The 15484-nt window shown below is 45.1% G+C and overlaps 1 protein-coding gene across 9 annotated transcripts in view; it reads right to left on the reverse strand.

Moving 5' to 3' along the window:
- The window catches only part of MTSS1 (MTSS I-BAR domain containing 1), a 163464-nt gene that overhangs the window by 129145 nt on the left and 18835 nt on the right, over positions 1–15484 (reverse strand). For all 9 annotated transcript variants that reach the window (XM_042973346.1, XM_042973347.1, XM_042973348.1 and 6 more), the window contains exons 2-3: positions 9698–9759; positions 5861–5934 (exon numbers count right to left, since the gene is read on the reverse strand). In XM_042973346.1, the coding sequence (XP_042829280.1) occupies positions 5861–5934; positions 9698–9759 (136 nt within the window). The remainder of the gene's footprint in view (positions 1–5860; positions 5935–9697; positions 9760–15484) is intronic.

Genomic DNA, 15484 nt, shown 5'->3' on the forward strand with positions numbered 1-15484 from the left:
AATATATACTAAACACACGCAACGTATTTGCAAAAACCACTAAGCCACAGAGGTTTTCTTCACGGACACACAGAACCTTGGCAACCCAGGCTCCCTGATTAAGGCACATCTCCCAACAGTCTGGATCTAGGTGGTGGTCCAAAAGTTCCAGCTTCCTTCCACCTGCCCTCGGGCACACGCAGCAGCCGCAGCAGGTCTGGGGTGGGGGAGGGGAGCCTTATTTTTCTCTTCTAACCCTCCCTTCTCCATAGTCCTGTGCTTAACTTTGCTTCCTCCCCTTCCTGACTCCAGAGCAAAAATTGGAAACTCTAAAGATAGCCTTGCGGAGAGAATTTAGACTGTCCAACTTCATTCATATTTTATGAATTTAATAGGACCAAATGAGGTTTAAAACCATTGAATATTAGAACTAAGAAAGAGGACTTGTGACCATCCAGGACTCTATGTCCCGGGAAAACCCCTTTTATAGTTGGGGAAATTAAAGCCCAGAAAAGCAAAATATACCGTAGTTCTCCCCCTTATCCATGGTTTTGCTTTCCGTGGTCTCAGTCAGTGGCGGTCTAGAAGCAGATGGCCCTCCTTCTGACAAAGCGTCAGAAGGTCCAACGGCAGCCTAACGCTAGGTCGCAGTGCCTACGTCATTCACCTCACTTCATCTCATCACGTAGGCATTTTATCACCTCCCATCATCACAAGAAGAAGGGTGAGTACAGGACAAGAAGATATTCTGAGAGACAGAAAGGCCACATTCACATAATTTTTATTATAGTGTATTGTCAGGATTGTTCTATTATTAGTTTTTGTTGTTCACCTCTTACTGTGCCTGTTTTTATTTATTTATTTTGAGAAAGAGAGAGTGGAGGAGGGGAAGAGAAAGAGGGAGAGAAGAGGATCTTAAGCAGGCTCTGTGATATCAGCGCAGAGCCTGAGGTGGGGCTCAAGCTCACGTACCATGAGATCTTGACCTGAGCCAAAATGAAGAGTCTGACGCTTAACTGACTGAGTCACCCAGATGACCCTTACTGTGCCTAATTTATAAGTTAAACTTTATCACAGGTATGTATGTATAGGAAAAAACAGTCTATACAGGGTTTGGGACGATCTCCAGTTTCAGGCATCCACTGAAAGTCTTGGAACGTATTCCCCCGTGGACAAGGGGGCGCTATTATAATTTACTCAGGGCGGCATAGTTGGCAAAGCCAGAAGACACAACTGGGCATCACAGCTCCCAATCTTGGTTATTCCAAGGTGCTACACAGATCCTTTTAGTACATTCAGGATCAAGTAACTTGAAAAGCAAATATAAGCTTATACTAAATCCAGGAGCTCCTTACATAAGGAATTGTAATTTAATGGTCAAAATTTAGGCTCTGGGCCAGACTCCTTTTACCACTAACTGGCCATGTAACTTCGGTTTAAGTCAAGTTCTCTTCATCCCGATTTTATCACCGAAAATGGAGATCGTGAGCACCTATCTCACGAGCCGTTGTGAAAATTGACTCCGCATACGTGATGTACTTAGAACAGAGCCCGCCCACATTACTAGTCAATAAAGGTTCGCTATCATGATTTCCAATCTCGAAACCACGCCCACTTTTTTAAGTGATGTACAAAGGCTTTTGGACATTAAAGATGATCTGGTCGGCCGGGAATCCATTTCCTTTCTTCATAAAATCTTAAAACTCCTCACTCTGGGTTTGGTGTATCATTATCTAAACAGCCCTGAGATGGTTTTTCAGAGCTATAAAGTAATTACCCAGGCACACAGAGGCAGCCAAAAATGAAAGTCACATAGCATTATGCACTTCAAGGCCCTTGCTGACATAAGCAAACAATGCAGTGCTGCGCAGGGCCAGTGCTAAGGCGGAGGGTCTCATCAGCTCGGTACCCCTGCCTTCCAGTGAAACAGGGAGCAGGGCCCAGTGTGCAAGGCACACTCAGGCGCAGGAGTGCTATTCCCCCAATATGGTGCCTCTGCTGCCCAAGACTGAGAAGCACGTGAACACAACCCGGTAGTCCTTTTCTTTTTATTTTTAAGTAACTCAGACAACTGCATACCAGTCAGTTCAAACATTTCTCAACTCCTATAATAGGCCATTTGCTGGTCCATTATGGACACGAAGAAGATGGGGACCCCGCTCCACAAAGTCTGGCATTCCATGCATAGCAAGTGCCTAGACGATAATTCTTTGCGGCCAGTAATACGGGAAAAGGTGTACTTTCATGTTAAATACAAAGGTGTACTTTCATACTAAATGCAAACTGTATATTCATCCAAGAGTGCAAAAATCCACAAAACATGAAACTGTACTATGTATTATGGTGTTAATAAACCCTTAAATTCCATTATAGTTTAATTATTAACCTACACACATTATAATACCAACTTATACACGTTTGCGTGACAGACAAAATCGAGTTCTAACATATTTCCACATTCTCTTTAACAGTAGTTATATAATGATTAGAGTAATTTTGCTCCTATAGTGAATAGCTTTAAAAGTTTTTCCTAAATACATTATATTAATAGCTAGTGCAAAATATTCGCTAAAAAGGATAGAGGAATTTCAGAGCTTTGGGAGATAATACGGAATGCTAGTATTTTGGAAACCAGGGGCATGCTAACTTGAGATTCTGGATACCTGACCAAAAGAGATGCGCTTAACTTCCCTTCTATCACTTCCAGCAAGAAGGACTCAAAAAACACTTCAAGAAGCTCTAAGCAAAAAACCGGACTTCGTAGAGGGCAGATATCAAACTGCAAACCACATTAGAGTTACAGTCTGTAATGACATCAAATCCAAGTAGATCTGCTGCTGACCAAAACCGTTTGAAGCATTTTCTATAGATCGTTTCCATGGAGATGCACACACTATTAAAAACAGGTCATACATAAATCTCCCAAAGGATGTATACACGGGCATCAATTGCTGAGTGCCTTGTAAAAGCAAATAAATGGAGATACCCTAAATTTCCATCAACTGAAGAATGAGAAAATCCTTCTGTTTCCAGACTATGAAATTCCATTTGGGCACTAGAAAGGACAAGGCAGATCCACAGGTATGGACGTGGAAAGAGAACTACAATATACTGTGGAGTACAAGCATGAGAACATGTTCCTTATGGGCTACCTTTAGATCACCCAGATGTACTTTATTCCACATACCATTCTACATACTGTTCTGCAACTAGCTTTTTTCCTCCCGGACGCATTTATGTATACAAAAAAAAAGTATATATAGGACGCTTACTCCAGTCGCTGCAAGGGGGTACTGGGAGGGTGGATTTTACTTTACGCATTTTGTTCTATGAATTTTTTAAACAAAAGCACGTGTTCCAGGTTTTTCAATTTGTAAGTAAAAAATAACTTAGTAAAAATCACTTCTGATGCTTATGGAACATACAAGAAGCACCTCCGTGCTTCTCTCTTACCATCTCCATAAAATACCCCTTCTTTGTTATCGACCACACCCTTTTTAGGTCACGGGAGAGTTCTCACACTCAAGGGAAAGTTATTTTCCCCCAGTGCACATGGACACTAGAGATGGCGAGATGTCAAGTATTCTGGCATCGCTAAAAATGACCTGAAATCAAGTGGTTTAAAAATATATCAAAGCGAGAGTCTGTTCACTGTGACATTAGTTGTCTTCTGTCGAGTACATCACCTCCAAACTCTGACTCTTACCTCTGTCACCACCAGAGAGGCTATTTGCGTTCTTTCCCCACAGATGATTGCTCTGTTTTTCTTCCCTGCAACCAGGAGATGTGCAGGTCCCCCTGGTTTCCTGCCGAGAACCACTCCAGGGAGCAGCCTCTGCAGAAACCCTGGCTCCTTGCTGCAAGCAATTATGAGAAATCAGGGGATGCTGCTTTATTCCATCCTTTAGGGTCCAATCAATAATTCGATATTAAAATAGAAGACCTGATTAAGGATCACAGAGCCTCAAAAATGCAATATCAGCTATCTAAGTTCTTTAAAATAGGAGAGCAATTCTTTTAAGAAATACACATTCTGATGGCTATTCTAGAAAGACAAGTCCAGTTCTGGATATCGCTGGAGAAAATATAAAACAGACTCAAAAACACTTAGCAGTGGTGATTATGGCCTTAAAGGTTATGGAATGTTTAGAACATGCACGTATGAAGAAGACTACAACGGACACATGTCAACTAGGTCATCATCTCTTAAGGGATTAAGAAAGATACTGGCTAAGACCCACATCAAGCTGGCGAACCAGATCAAGTTCTTCAAACCACCGCTCCGGTATCGCCATCACATTCTCCTAGGGAACCTTTCGAAACAGCGTTGGCATCTTGGAAATAAGGAGACAGAAGACCTCCCCTGGGAGGACTCTGGCTCCTGAACGGAGTACATTGCTCACGTTTCGATATTCCCCCAGCACACTGTCCTGTCGCTAGTACGGTACCACGCATGTTACTTCCACACCGAAATCCTTTATTTGCACGTCTCACTTCCCACCCCCCCACTCAACTGCAAGCCCTTCCAGGCCAAGGAGGATAAATAATATATTGGTTTTTGTGGTCCCATAATGGTACCTAACATATTAGCAGGCTTCGGGCTTCTTGAATGAATGACAAGTGTCCTCACTGCACATTCATTCGAATATTTAATTTTTTTTTTTTTTTTAACGTTTATTTATTTTGGGGACAGAGAGAGACAGAGCACGAGCGGGGAGGGGCAGAGAGAGAGGGAGACACAGAATCGGAAGCAGGCTCCGGGCTCCGAGCCGTCAGCCCAGAGCCCGACGCGGGGCTCGAACTCACGCACCGCGAGATCGTGACCCGAGCTGAAGTCGGACGCTTAACCGACTGCGCCACCCAGGCGCCCCATGAATATTTAATTAAGTACCTACGGTAAAGGGGTACCTACTGAAACCCACTGGAGGTAGAGAGGTGTGTCAGAGAAGCTAAACCCTCGTGTGACTGAGGGCAACCCCTCAACACTTGCCCCCAACACCCACCTTTTCCAATGTTCCCATGACAATGAAGAGAACAGGCAGTGTAGAAGCAGACCCAGAAATATAAGGCAAAAAAAAAAAAAAAAGAAATAAAAGAAAGGGAGAGGAGCGTCCCTGGCTGGGAACGAAAAGGAAAGCACCCCTCTTTGAACAGAGGTCTCCACGTTACGGGTAATGTTGTCTTTCCAACAATGGCAGTGGATATAGGAGCTACCATTTTCTCCTTTATACACGTTTTTGTTATTCTTTTGTATGATTCAGTAGTCCCCGAAATTACTGAAAATTGGCACCACGGTCCCCTTCGTTCATTGATTTAATAAGCCGACTTTAAACACCTGCTACGTCGTAAGAACTATTTTTGGGGAGTTAAGACACGACCAAGTCACACTCTTCAGGGGTCTGCAGAAAAATGTGGGAGACACATCACCACATACGACGCACCAGCGCACCGCTTACACGAGGGCTCCTCGCAGAAAAATGGTCTACCCGAGCATTCTCACTGCCCGCTCCCCAGGGAGTAAGGCAAATCTTAGGACAACCCGTGTGAGGAGGGAAAAACAAACTGCAACCAGACACACGGTTCAAGGCTCTGCAGCCGGCATGTCATTAAAAGTGATCGAACTAACACGCCCAGCCACTTCCCGCAGAACCCGCGGTTCCTTTCCTTTAGTTTTCGTTCTTCTCATGTGCTTCCCTGTCCGGAGAACTGTTTGCAACTTCCAATAGGTGGAATCCCACAAAGTGTTCTAGGACGTGAAAACTAGGAGTCAGCTAAGCTCTGATAACTTAAGCTGTATCTCCTCGTGACGCCGCCCAAGGGTAAACAAAGAGGCACACGCTGAACTCGGTTCACGCTGGGCGCCATCCCTCCATCTGCTTACCACGTGTGTTGGTGGCCATGTCGGCCACTTTCTGAAAGGCGTCCAAGAAGGCAGCCGCTGCTACTACTGTGGTCCTAAAATGCAAACACATAACAAAAGCATGAGGAATGTCTCACGCTAGCAAATTCATTACAGCTCAAGGGTTAAAACCTCTGTGGAGAACCGAATGCAACCTTCTAGGAGAAACGACCCTGCTGGACGTGGACAACCACTGGCTTTGCAGGCCTACTTTTTTTCCCCACCCCCTTAGGAAGCATTTCTTCCCGATATTAGCGCACTCTCCCAAAAACACGCAGCTCATTCGGTGCCGCTCGGTAAATGCTGGCAAGTCTTCCCATCACGACACCTGATGGTGTAACACAATTACCAGGCAAAATTTCACAAAGGAGGAAAGACAAGTGTTTTTACCTAAATGAAAACCATCATTAAAAACTATAAACGGTATAAGTGGAAATAATTTTAGAGCAGGAAAACAGCATATAGACATGGACTGGGAGACGGAATCTTGGAGAGAGAGCCTCTACTTCAAATAATTCATTTTAGAGATGGGAAAACTGAGACAAGTAGAGTGACTTTCAAGATCACTAGTTTGGGGGCACCTCGGTGGCTCAGTCAATTGAGCGTCTGACTTCAGCTCAGGTCATGATCTCGCAGTTCATGAGTTCAAGACCCGCATTGGGCCTTCTGCTGTCAGTACAGAGCCCGTTTCAGATCCTCCCCCTCTCTCCCTGCCCTTCCCATCCTCCTGCTCTCTCTCTACCTCTCTCAAAAATAGACATTTAAAAAAATTTTTTTAATTAAAAAAAAAAAAAAACGTCACAAGTTCATCCCAGAACTGGAACTGGTAGCCCAGAAGGACACATAGTCCCATGCTCATCCCACTGCCAGATCAGATCCTGGCTATGTGACTCTTTCCCCCTAAATCCCATTTACAATGGAATTGAGACACCATTTTTTCAACCATAGAATGCTCTCTCGACTGCATCTTCTGAATTCCTCAAAGCTGACACTAGGGAGAAGTCACTACACTCATTTGCTGTCCTAGAAATTATTTTGAGTTCTTCACATCCTCTTGAGCACTCTGTGGTCTACTGGTTCCTAGCGCTGTGATCTAGCTGTCACCCCATGGAGAGGAAGCACCTCTCCACGCCAGGGTCAAGGACAACAAGAACAAGCCAGCCTCAGGACTCACACACACACGGGACTCACAATCAAGCATGGAGCCTGAAGCTCATTTCCAAATATTTCACGTATGAATCTAATCTCTACTCAGCACTCCTAAGAATGCAGAGCTGTTGAAGGAAGAATGTGAGAATAAGAACTAAAAAAGAGTTCAAGATGGAACTGAAGAAGTGACTCTAAAACTCAGCAACCATAGCTCTGAGACAGAAGGTTCTGGAAGATGCTGGAAGTCATCCCTGGGAAAACCTGTGCAACAGTCCCTTAGCACCCAACTGCAGAATGAATGAGGCCTGATATTTTCCATTAGAGCAAAAAGCCATTCTGCTCAAGTTAAAAAAAAAAAAAAAAAAAAAAAGACATACACACGGAACAAAACTGAAAGAAAAAACCCCTTTGAAGCATATTTTTCAAAGAGTTGACATCATACGCAAACCCTGGAAAAGTCAGCTTTATCAAAAATCCTGGGATTTATAAATAGCTCATTCTGATTTGCAATTACTATCTGACACAATGGCTGGATTTATTTTCAAGTCAATGCCAATCATCCCAATTTAATGAGCCAGCTATAGAGACGCCTTGTGTATTACTCCGTCACCAGGGCTCCACTGAAAAGGAGGATGGTGGTCAAGTGTGAGGAATTAGGAGCTTTTAAACACCGCCTTCCAATGAGTCCTATTTCATTGTCTGCTGTTGTCATAATATATCTTAGTTCTCTGATGGGGCAGCACAAAGGAGTGATTTGGTGTATGTGTTCCCAGCTTATTTGCCTCTTCTATAGCCTTATCCTTTCTTTACTGCAGAACACCAAACCATGTGTGTGAGGCTCTCAGCTGGGCACTACCAGTTTGACAAAATAAAGAAATGGTCCCTGCCCTCAGGAGGCCTAAACAGTTGTTAAAAAATAAAAAGTGTACTTTGTACTCGTGAGTATAAGATTGCTTTAAAAGTTTTACTGTAACTAATCAGCTGTACTAACCTCATATTTACCTTAAGTTTTGGCTTGCTCTTTGGTAAAAGGGGAAAAGAATCTTTTCATTGGTCGACCCTGAAAAGGCTGTCAGATAATTAAATGAGGCCACATAAGAAAAACGTGTATGTGTTGGGGGAATGGTGGTGGTGGTGGGGGGGCTACTTAAATGTTTTACTGGTTGATTCCAGCAGGGACCTACAGGATGGAGACTATTTAAAATCAATGAGAAGAGTGAGTAGACATAGCTTGATAAGGTGAGGCTGGTAAAGGTTTCTGCAGGGCTTTGCATTCAGACAGGAGAGTGGAGCTGGCCCAGCATAAAGTCTTTACAAGTTCTTAAGCACCGAAATGGTAAAGGATCTGACAGAGAAGGGGCTGTATTCCTGAGTCTCCTGGAAGACCAATGACAGCTTGGGAAACCCCAGGTGCATGGGATAGAAATCCCAGGCCCCACAAAGCTGACAGAATGGAAGAGGAAAGATCCATCCTTCTGGAGTTCTTCTCTCCTGACCTACAGGGGAACCACGAAATGTCTAGTCCTATGGTTAAAGCTCTGGGCAGTAACCTCCTGATGTCCATGGGCAAAGGACCAAAAGTGTCATGTCATCCACATGGTTTTTATCCTAGAAAACCCCTACTTGCTTTGTCCTCTGGAAAACCACCTGCATACATTCAAAACAACTGATGTCATCCCCCTTATGCCATGAACAGGAGTCATGAAAATTACTGCTTTTGTAAATGCCCTGTCCCTCATGGAACACCGCTGAGTAGCCTTTCTCCTCACTGATTTAAAAGCATACAGCTGTAACAAGAAGATTCTATTTCACATCAAATGATACATAAACAAGCACAAGACAAAGCAACAATAGCCCCTTAGAGCTGACTGACCCTAGATCTTGTTGTTTAAATAGCTTTATTGAGGGATAATTTGTATACCATAAAATTCAACCTTTGTAGGTGTGTGATTCAACAATTTTTTAGTGGACTTAGAATTTTGCAACCACTAGCACGAGCCAACTTTAGGACATTTCCATCACCCCGAAAAGATTCCTCATGCCCACGTGTACTCAATCTCCTTTTCCTCCACTAGGCCCAGGCAGCCACTAATCTACATCTGTCTCTGCAGATGTGCGTTTCCTAGACATTGCACACAAATGGAAGGATACAGTAGTCAACAATAAGCGGTAAGCTCTTTATAAGGATAGGCAGTAAGCAGAATGGACCTCGCAGCCAGACTCAGGTTCAAATCCCTGCTCTGGCTTTTACTAGCTCTGTGACTTTGCACAGGTTGGTTAAGTTTCTCTGTGCCTCATTTTTTTCATCAGTAAATTGAGGATAATAACTGTACTTACCTCTCAGGGTTGGGAGATTTAATTAACATATGCCTGGCACATAGTGAGCGTTACATGAATGTTGCCCATTATTACCTTACATGTATAACAGCTCATCTGACTCTCAAAATTCCTATGGAAGAAGGCAGAGCAGACAGTTCAGTTTTACCCAAGGGAACCTGGGCCCAAGACATAAGGCTAACAAGTGGCAATGCTCAAATTAGAACCTACTACATGCTTCTATACCTGTAACGCTTCCAAAATTAACCTCAATCTGCATCCTGGGTCTGTCCTATTCCATCCTTTGTCTGTGGATGTTGCCATTTTCTGGGAACGACAGGCTTCTATACTTACCGAAGCTGGGACTGTAGCTTTCCTGCTTTGTTTATGAAATCCTCCCAAACTGGATAGCTCCCCTACAACAAAACAAAGTCATCGATCAGTAAGGCATGCTGTGACCGACACCTGACTAAGACAATAACAGAACACCCAGACTCCAATTACACAGGGAACGATCTGTGTGTGCTCTCTTCCTCTGCAGTCTATGGTATGTTGCCCAGATGATATATAAACGTATCGGCTCAGAAATGGGTTTCGAATATACTCAGGCCCGGTAATCTTATAAATACTACAAACACCGACTGGAACACGTTTGGTGGAATCTAACCTATAGATGGATGGATCACATTTTGAGTAGTAGATGATGGGTCCAAATTCAAGATGTGCAGACCACGTAAGGCTCTGCCCTGAACCACGTGACCATGGCTGTGGCGTTTTTCACCCTTATCTCAAAGGACAGGGAGGAGAGAACCAGAGTGACCGGAGCCCCTCTAGGACAGGCAGCTATTGGGAAGCATTATTAGACCATCAGAATCTCAAGGTTGAGAAGATACCTAAGTATAGCCACTCAGCTGATGGCTTGAACCCAACATCTACATACAAGATGCCAACAGGTAGTTCCCCACCACATTTCGGCTCACAGGGAGCTCAACACCTCTCTCTGCCACCCTGTCTTTTGTGTCCATGCAGCATTGGCTTGAACCTTCTGGGGACCCTCAGAGTGAAGGCCTACCCTGCTTCCAGAGGGAGGTCTTCTCAGGGAATTCATCCACAGCTTTCCCTTCCCTTCCCAAGTGCAGTTCATTTTCTACACAGGCCCGTTTCACGTCCCTGCAGCATCCTGGGGCACTGCACGATGTCTCTCTGCTCTTTTAAGTGTGGTACTCAGACACAAACTCAAAACTGCAGGTGCCATTCTGACTGGAGCAAACCAGAGTGGACTGTGACACCTCCCTACACATTAAATTTATATTAAGATCAAATAGCCAACTGACCAAGAGGTGATGCAAAATAAACCCAGGAAAGGAAAAACCATGGCTAGAGAAATGGAGCTGGGGGGTGCCTGGCTGGCTCAGTCAGTAAAGCGTGTGACTCTTGTTCTCAGGGTTGTGAGTTCGAGCCCCATGTGTGGTGTGGGGTTTACTTGAAAGAAAAACTTAAAATAAAAAAGAAGAGTTTGGCACGGAATCATTTAAACATAGAACTAAGATTAAACACCTAGGGGGTGATCATTGCAGGACAGAATGTAAGTGTTAAGAACACTGACATGGTGAGCATAACATGGGCCACCTCCTGATTTTGCAGTTTAAGGAGAGGAGGGAGAAACTCTAATGAAGTTAATCATCTCATCTTTCACTGCAGAAGCCCAATCAGAATAGTCTATAATTGCAACTGAGCTAAAACATAATGATTTCATCTTCCTATTGTTTTTAACAATCTTATTTTCTTACCCTTGGGGACAGTTTCTCAACCTTGCCACCAAGGACATTTTGGGCCAGACAGTTCTTTTGGGGGTTTGGGAGGGGCTGTCCTGTGTACTGCAGGGTTTCTAGCCCCATCCCTGACCTCAGTTCATGAGATGCCAGGAACATTCACAGATGCCACTGGTGGGGACTACGAAAAATGTCTCCAGGCATCTGTGCCAGATGGACCTAATGGGACAAAATCATCCCCTGGTTAAGAACCACTATTTTAGGGGTGCCTGGGATGGCTCAGTCAGTGGAGAATCTGACTCTTGATTTCAGCTCAAGTCATGACCTCCCAGTTAGTGAGTTCAATTCCCATGTCAGGCTCTGCGCTGACAATGTGGAGTCTGCTTGGGATTCTCTCTCCCTCTCTCTCTGCCCCTCCCCTTCTCTCTCAATCCCTGGCAAAATAAACACTAAAAAAAGGGGGGGGGTGCCTGGGTGGCTCAGTCGGTTAAGCGTCCAAATTCAGCTCAGGTCATGATCTCATGGTTTGTGAGTTCGAGCCCCGCGTCGGGCTTTGTGCTGACAGCTCAGAGCCTGGAGCCTGCTTCACATTCTGTGTCTCCCTCTCCCTCTCTGCCCCTCCCTGCTCATGCTCTCTCTCAAAAATAAACATTTAAAAAAAAAAAACTGTCTCTTTATACATTTCTGTAGGTATCAAGCCTGCCTGAAAATGCACACAGAGATGTCTGGAAAATTCTCTACCAAAATTAAAATGGGCTATTTCTGGCAGTTAAGATTTGGACCAATAGGTTACTTTCCTGTTTGTACTTTCCCATATGGCCAGAATTTTGTGTGTGTGTGTGTGTGTGTGTGTGTGTGTGTGTGTGTGTTTTAAATAAGGATCATGTATCATTTTTATGAAAACAATAGTCATTACTTTTTTTTTTTTTTTAATTTTCAGATCAAACTAGAGGTTCTGGCAACAAAACACCATGAATTTACAACCCACCCAGAGCCTAAAGTCTGTTCCACAGATGCCACGAGAGCACATCCATCAGTTCTGCCTTTGAGACCTGCTTGGCCCAACTGCAGGTCTCTGGATTTATTCCCCCAAGCGACAATTTGCTCCCACGGGGCACTAAGCCACACCCCAGGGATCCTGTCTGACTGGCTCCTGGCAGAGGTCCACTGGCAGCTACTGACACCAACACCCACGCACAGATCCCGTCACCGTCCTGCTAAGCCACACCGTCTCCATCTTGTCTCTGTGCCCCAGGGGGCTGCTTCTACCCAAGAGCACAACTTTATTTTAACTTACGCTGAGTGAACCTTTGACAGCTCAGGCTACCATTCCGGACCCAGCGAGACATTGTGGGGAATTCCAATGAAAACACCTAACATATTTACCATTTTCTTATCAAGTATGAAGGCCCCTTCTACATCTACATCCAAGTAATTAAAGAGGTAAGGGCTGAGATCAGAGTCCTCTGACTGGCCACTGGGGATCCCCGTCCAGATAGACATCAGTCAGCATCCTTAAAAGCACAAGAGTTCAAAGCAACCAATTACAGCCTCACCTAACCTTTTATTCTCTTTCAGATCCACAAAAAAAGTATGAGAAGCTCTTCTGAAAAGCCTGAAGATGTTCAGATATACTGACCACCAACCTGTAGCCAAAAGGCTAGAAGGCATTCATCGATGTAAAGGAGGCCAGGAGTGCTGGGCCCTCCTTTTCCCAACACCAATCACTCCCATACAGGGACCCCTGGAGAAGGTCACTGAGATGATCTAGAATGTTTCTTAAGAAAAAAAGGGAGGCACATTTCATAGAGAACATGCCAGAATGGCAAGAGGCCAGTGCAGGGAGCACACAGTCCCGACTTCTAGCCATGGCTCTGCCAAGTATCAAGGGAAGTCACTTTACCTCTCAGGGCCTGCTCCTTATAATGACAAATAACAAAAACAAATAATTCCATCATCATTCCTGACCACTCTCATCACTGAAAGATTGTAGGGAAGGAGTAAGGGACACCAACTCGGGAATCCCATCTCCCAGACTGAACCGTGGCTCTCTGGTTCGCAATGTGTTATCAGGCAAGTCGTTCGACTTCTACAAGGGGATAAGTCACCGCTTCTCAGGGCTGGTGTGAGGAATAACTAGGATCGGAAAGTGCTCAGGGCAGGGGCGCCTGGGTGGCTCAGTCAGTTAAGTGACTGACTTCACCTCAGGCCATGATCTCACAGTCTGTGGGTTCGAGCCCCACGTCGGGCTCTGCGCTGACAGCTCAGAGCCTGGAGCCCGCTTCGGATTCTGTGTTTGGGAGACAGAGAGAGACGGAGCGCAAGCGGCGGAGGGGCAGAGAGAGAGGAAACACAGAATCCGAAGCGGGCTCCAGGCTCTGAGCTGTCAGCGCAGAGCCCGACGTGGGGCTCGAACCCATGAGCAGTGAGATCATGACCTGAGCTGAAGGTGGACGCCCAACGGACTGAGCCACCCAGGAGCCCCCCCCCCAAAAAAAAATATTTTTAAAGTGCTTCGGGGCAATGCCAGGCACTCTGTCAGTGTCCAATGAACATTTGATAGAACTGAACCAAGGGTGTGCAGGCCCCTGCAATCTCCCTCAGGATGCTGGCAGAGATGTGAAAACCTCTAAGTCAGACTGTCCATCCAGGCTGGGATCCCACATTCTTAGGCCTAAGTACAGAACCAGCTGTAGCTCACGACTAGTTAACTAGCTGGGCACATGTCAGCCTAGTCTCAGTCACCCCCAAATACATGGCAGGAAGAGTACTCAAACCGACACGAATGCGCCTGAAATCTACTGCTCAAAGCACTTTAAAAAAAAAAACAAAAAACTACTTATCTACCCCCACTGCTTGGAGCCTCACTTAAGTCTTTACCAAATTAGCAACAAAAGGAGGGTCCCCTCTCCAGTCAAGGGGTACAGCACATAGCTCTCCACCCACGAACGCCCACTCAGCCAGAAGAAGGCTTCCAAAAGCAGCTCGCTCCTGATTTAATGATATTCGACAGTCTATCAAAGAGTGTCAGGCCCACCTGTTTTAGGCAATATATAATTTAATGGATTCTAAAAAAAAAAAAAAAAAAAAAAAGGAAAAGGAAAAGAAAAGAACTTCTAAGAACAGAAGACAAAAAGCCTCCTTATTGAGAATTTTTTTTTTTTAAAAAGTGTGTAAATGTTATTAAAAGGTAAAGGCAAAGTGATGTTGGATTGTTCGAGATCTGGGTTGTTTTTTTAAGTTTCTTTCAAGGTAGAAAAAAGTTTCTACCCACCTAAAAGTAGTTTTACTACTAAAATCACAATCTTGGAGGAAGTGAGAAAGGAGAGAGAAGAAATTTGAACAAAGCGTTAAAGGTAACAGAGAAAAAGCTCTGGCTTTTTCTAGACTCTAAGACTGAGCCAAAGCGAGAATGCTCAAATTTCAAAAGAAATCTGCAGATCAAGATGCAGTATCCACTGAGAACCCTTTTAGAAAGCAATTCCAACACAGTCCTCAATTTTCTGACCTGCACCACCCACCAAGAAGTCCCAGAAAGCTCCCCTCTGAGGCTTCTGGTTTTGACCTGGCTCAGGTCACATTTGAGGTCCCTAGGAATGCATTTCCGGGGCTGTGAAAAAGTCTTCACACAGACCCCACCGTGGGGCTCACCAGAGAACACATAAAAGTTTCACAACTTTCCAGACAGACCAAAATCAAAGCAAATGAGACTCCCACCGGGCACCCGGGTTCTGCCAAGTCCAAAGTGACAGACAACTGGAATGTGACTCTCCTCTCCCTGGAACCACCTGACTTTCTTTGGAGAGGAGGGTAGGTTTTGAACCCCTGGCAATTTGTTGAAAATAGACCTTAGACCACACTGGATTCCGAAAAAGGGAAAGTCCCCTATTATAGAAACGGGAAGAGAAAACGAGCCTGTTTACAAACATGTAGAGGACACTCCTTTAATCAAGCTGCAAGACTGCCCCCCTCCTACAGCAAGAGAGGCGGGGCTTCCCTGAAGACCGGCTACAGGGCCCCACCCCTGCATCCGCCAGGTGGGGCGTCCACCATGCTCCCCACACCCCACACAGCACCAAGGGCGGCTCTTCTCTCTTCCGACCTCCAAGGGATGCAACAATCTTGAAAACTCCTATTCCACCATCACCACGTAGCTCAAATGTCACCTCTTCCACAGCATTCTCAAATGCACCTGCTTCCCCCACATCATTCAACTCACCATCTGTGAGCCTGAGTCTCCCTCACCACACTGTGGGCTCCAGGACAGAGAAACAGAGGGAGGAAGGAAAAGGTTTCTAGTAAGAGCAACGGCTGGCACACAGACAGGGAAGCAGAGATGACACATGGGGGCTCTCGCCAAGGGACACTG

This window comes from Panthera tigris, chromosome F2 (genome assembly GCF_018350195.1).
Source record: "Panthera tigris isolate Pti1 chromosome F2, P.tigris_Pti1_mat1.1, whole genome shotgun sequence".
Taxonomy (NCBI): domain Eukaryota; kingdom Metazoa; phylum Chordata; class Mammalia; order Carnivora; family Felidae; genus Panthera; species Panthera tigris.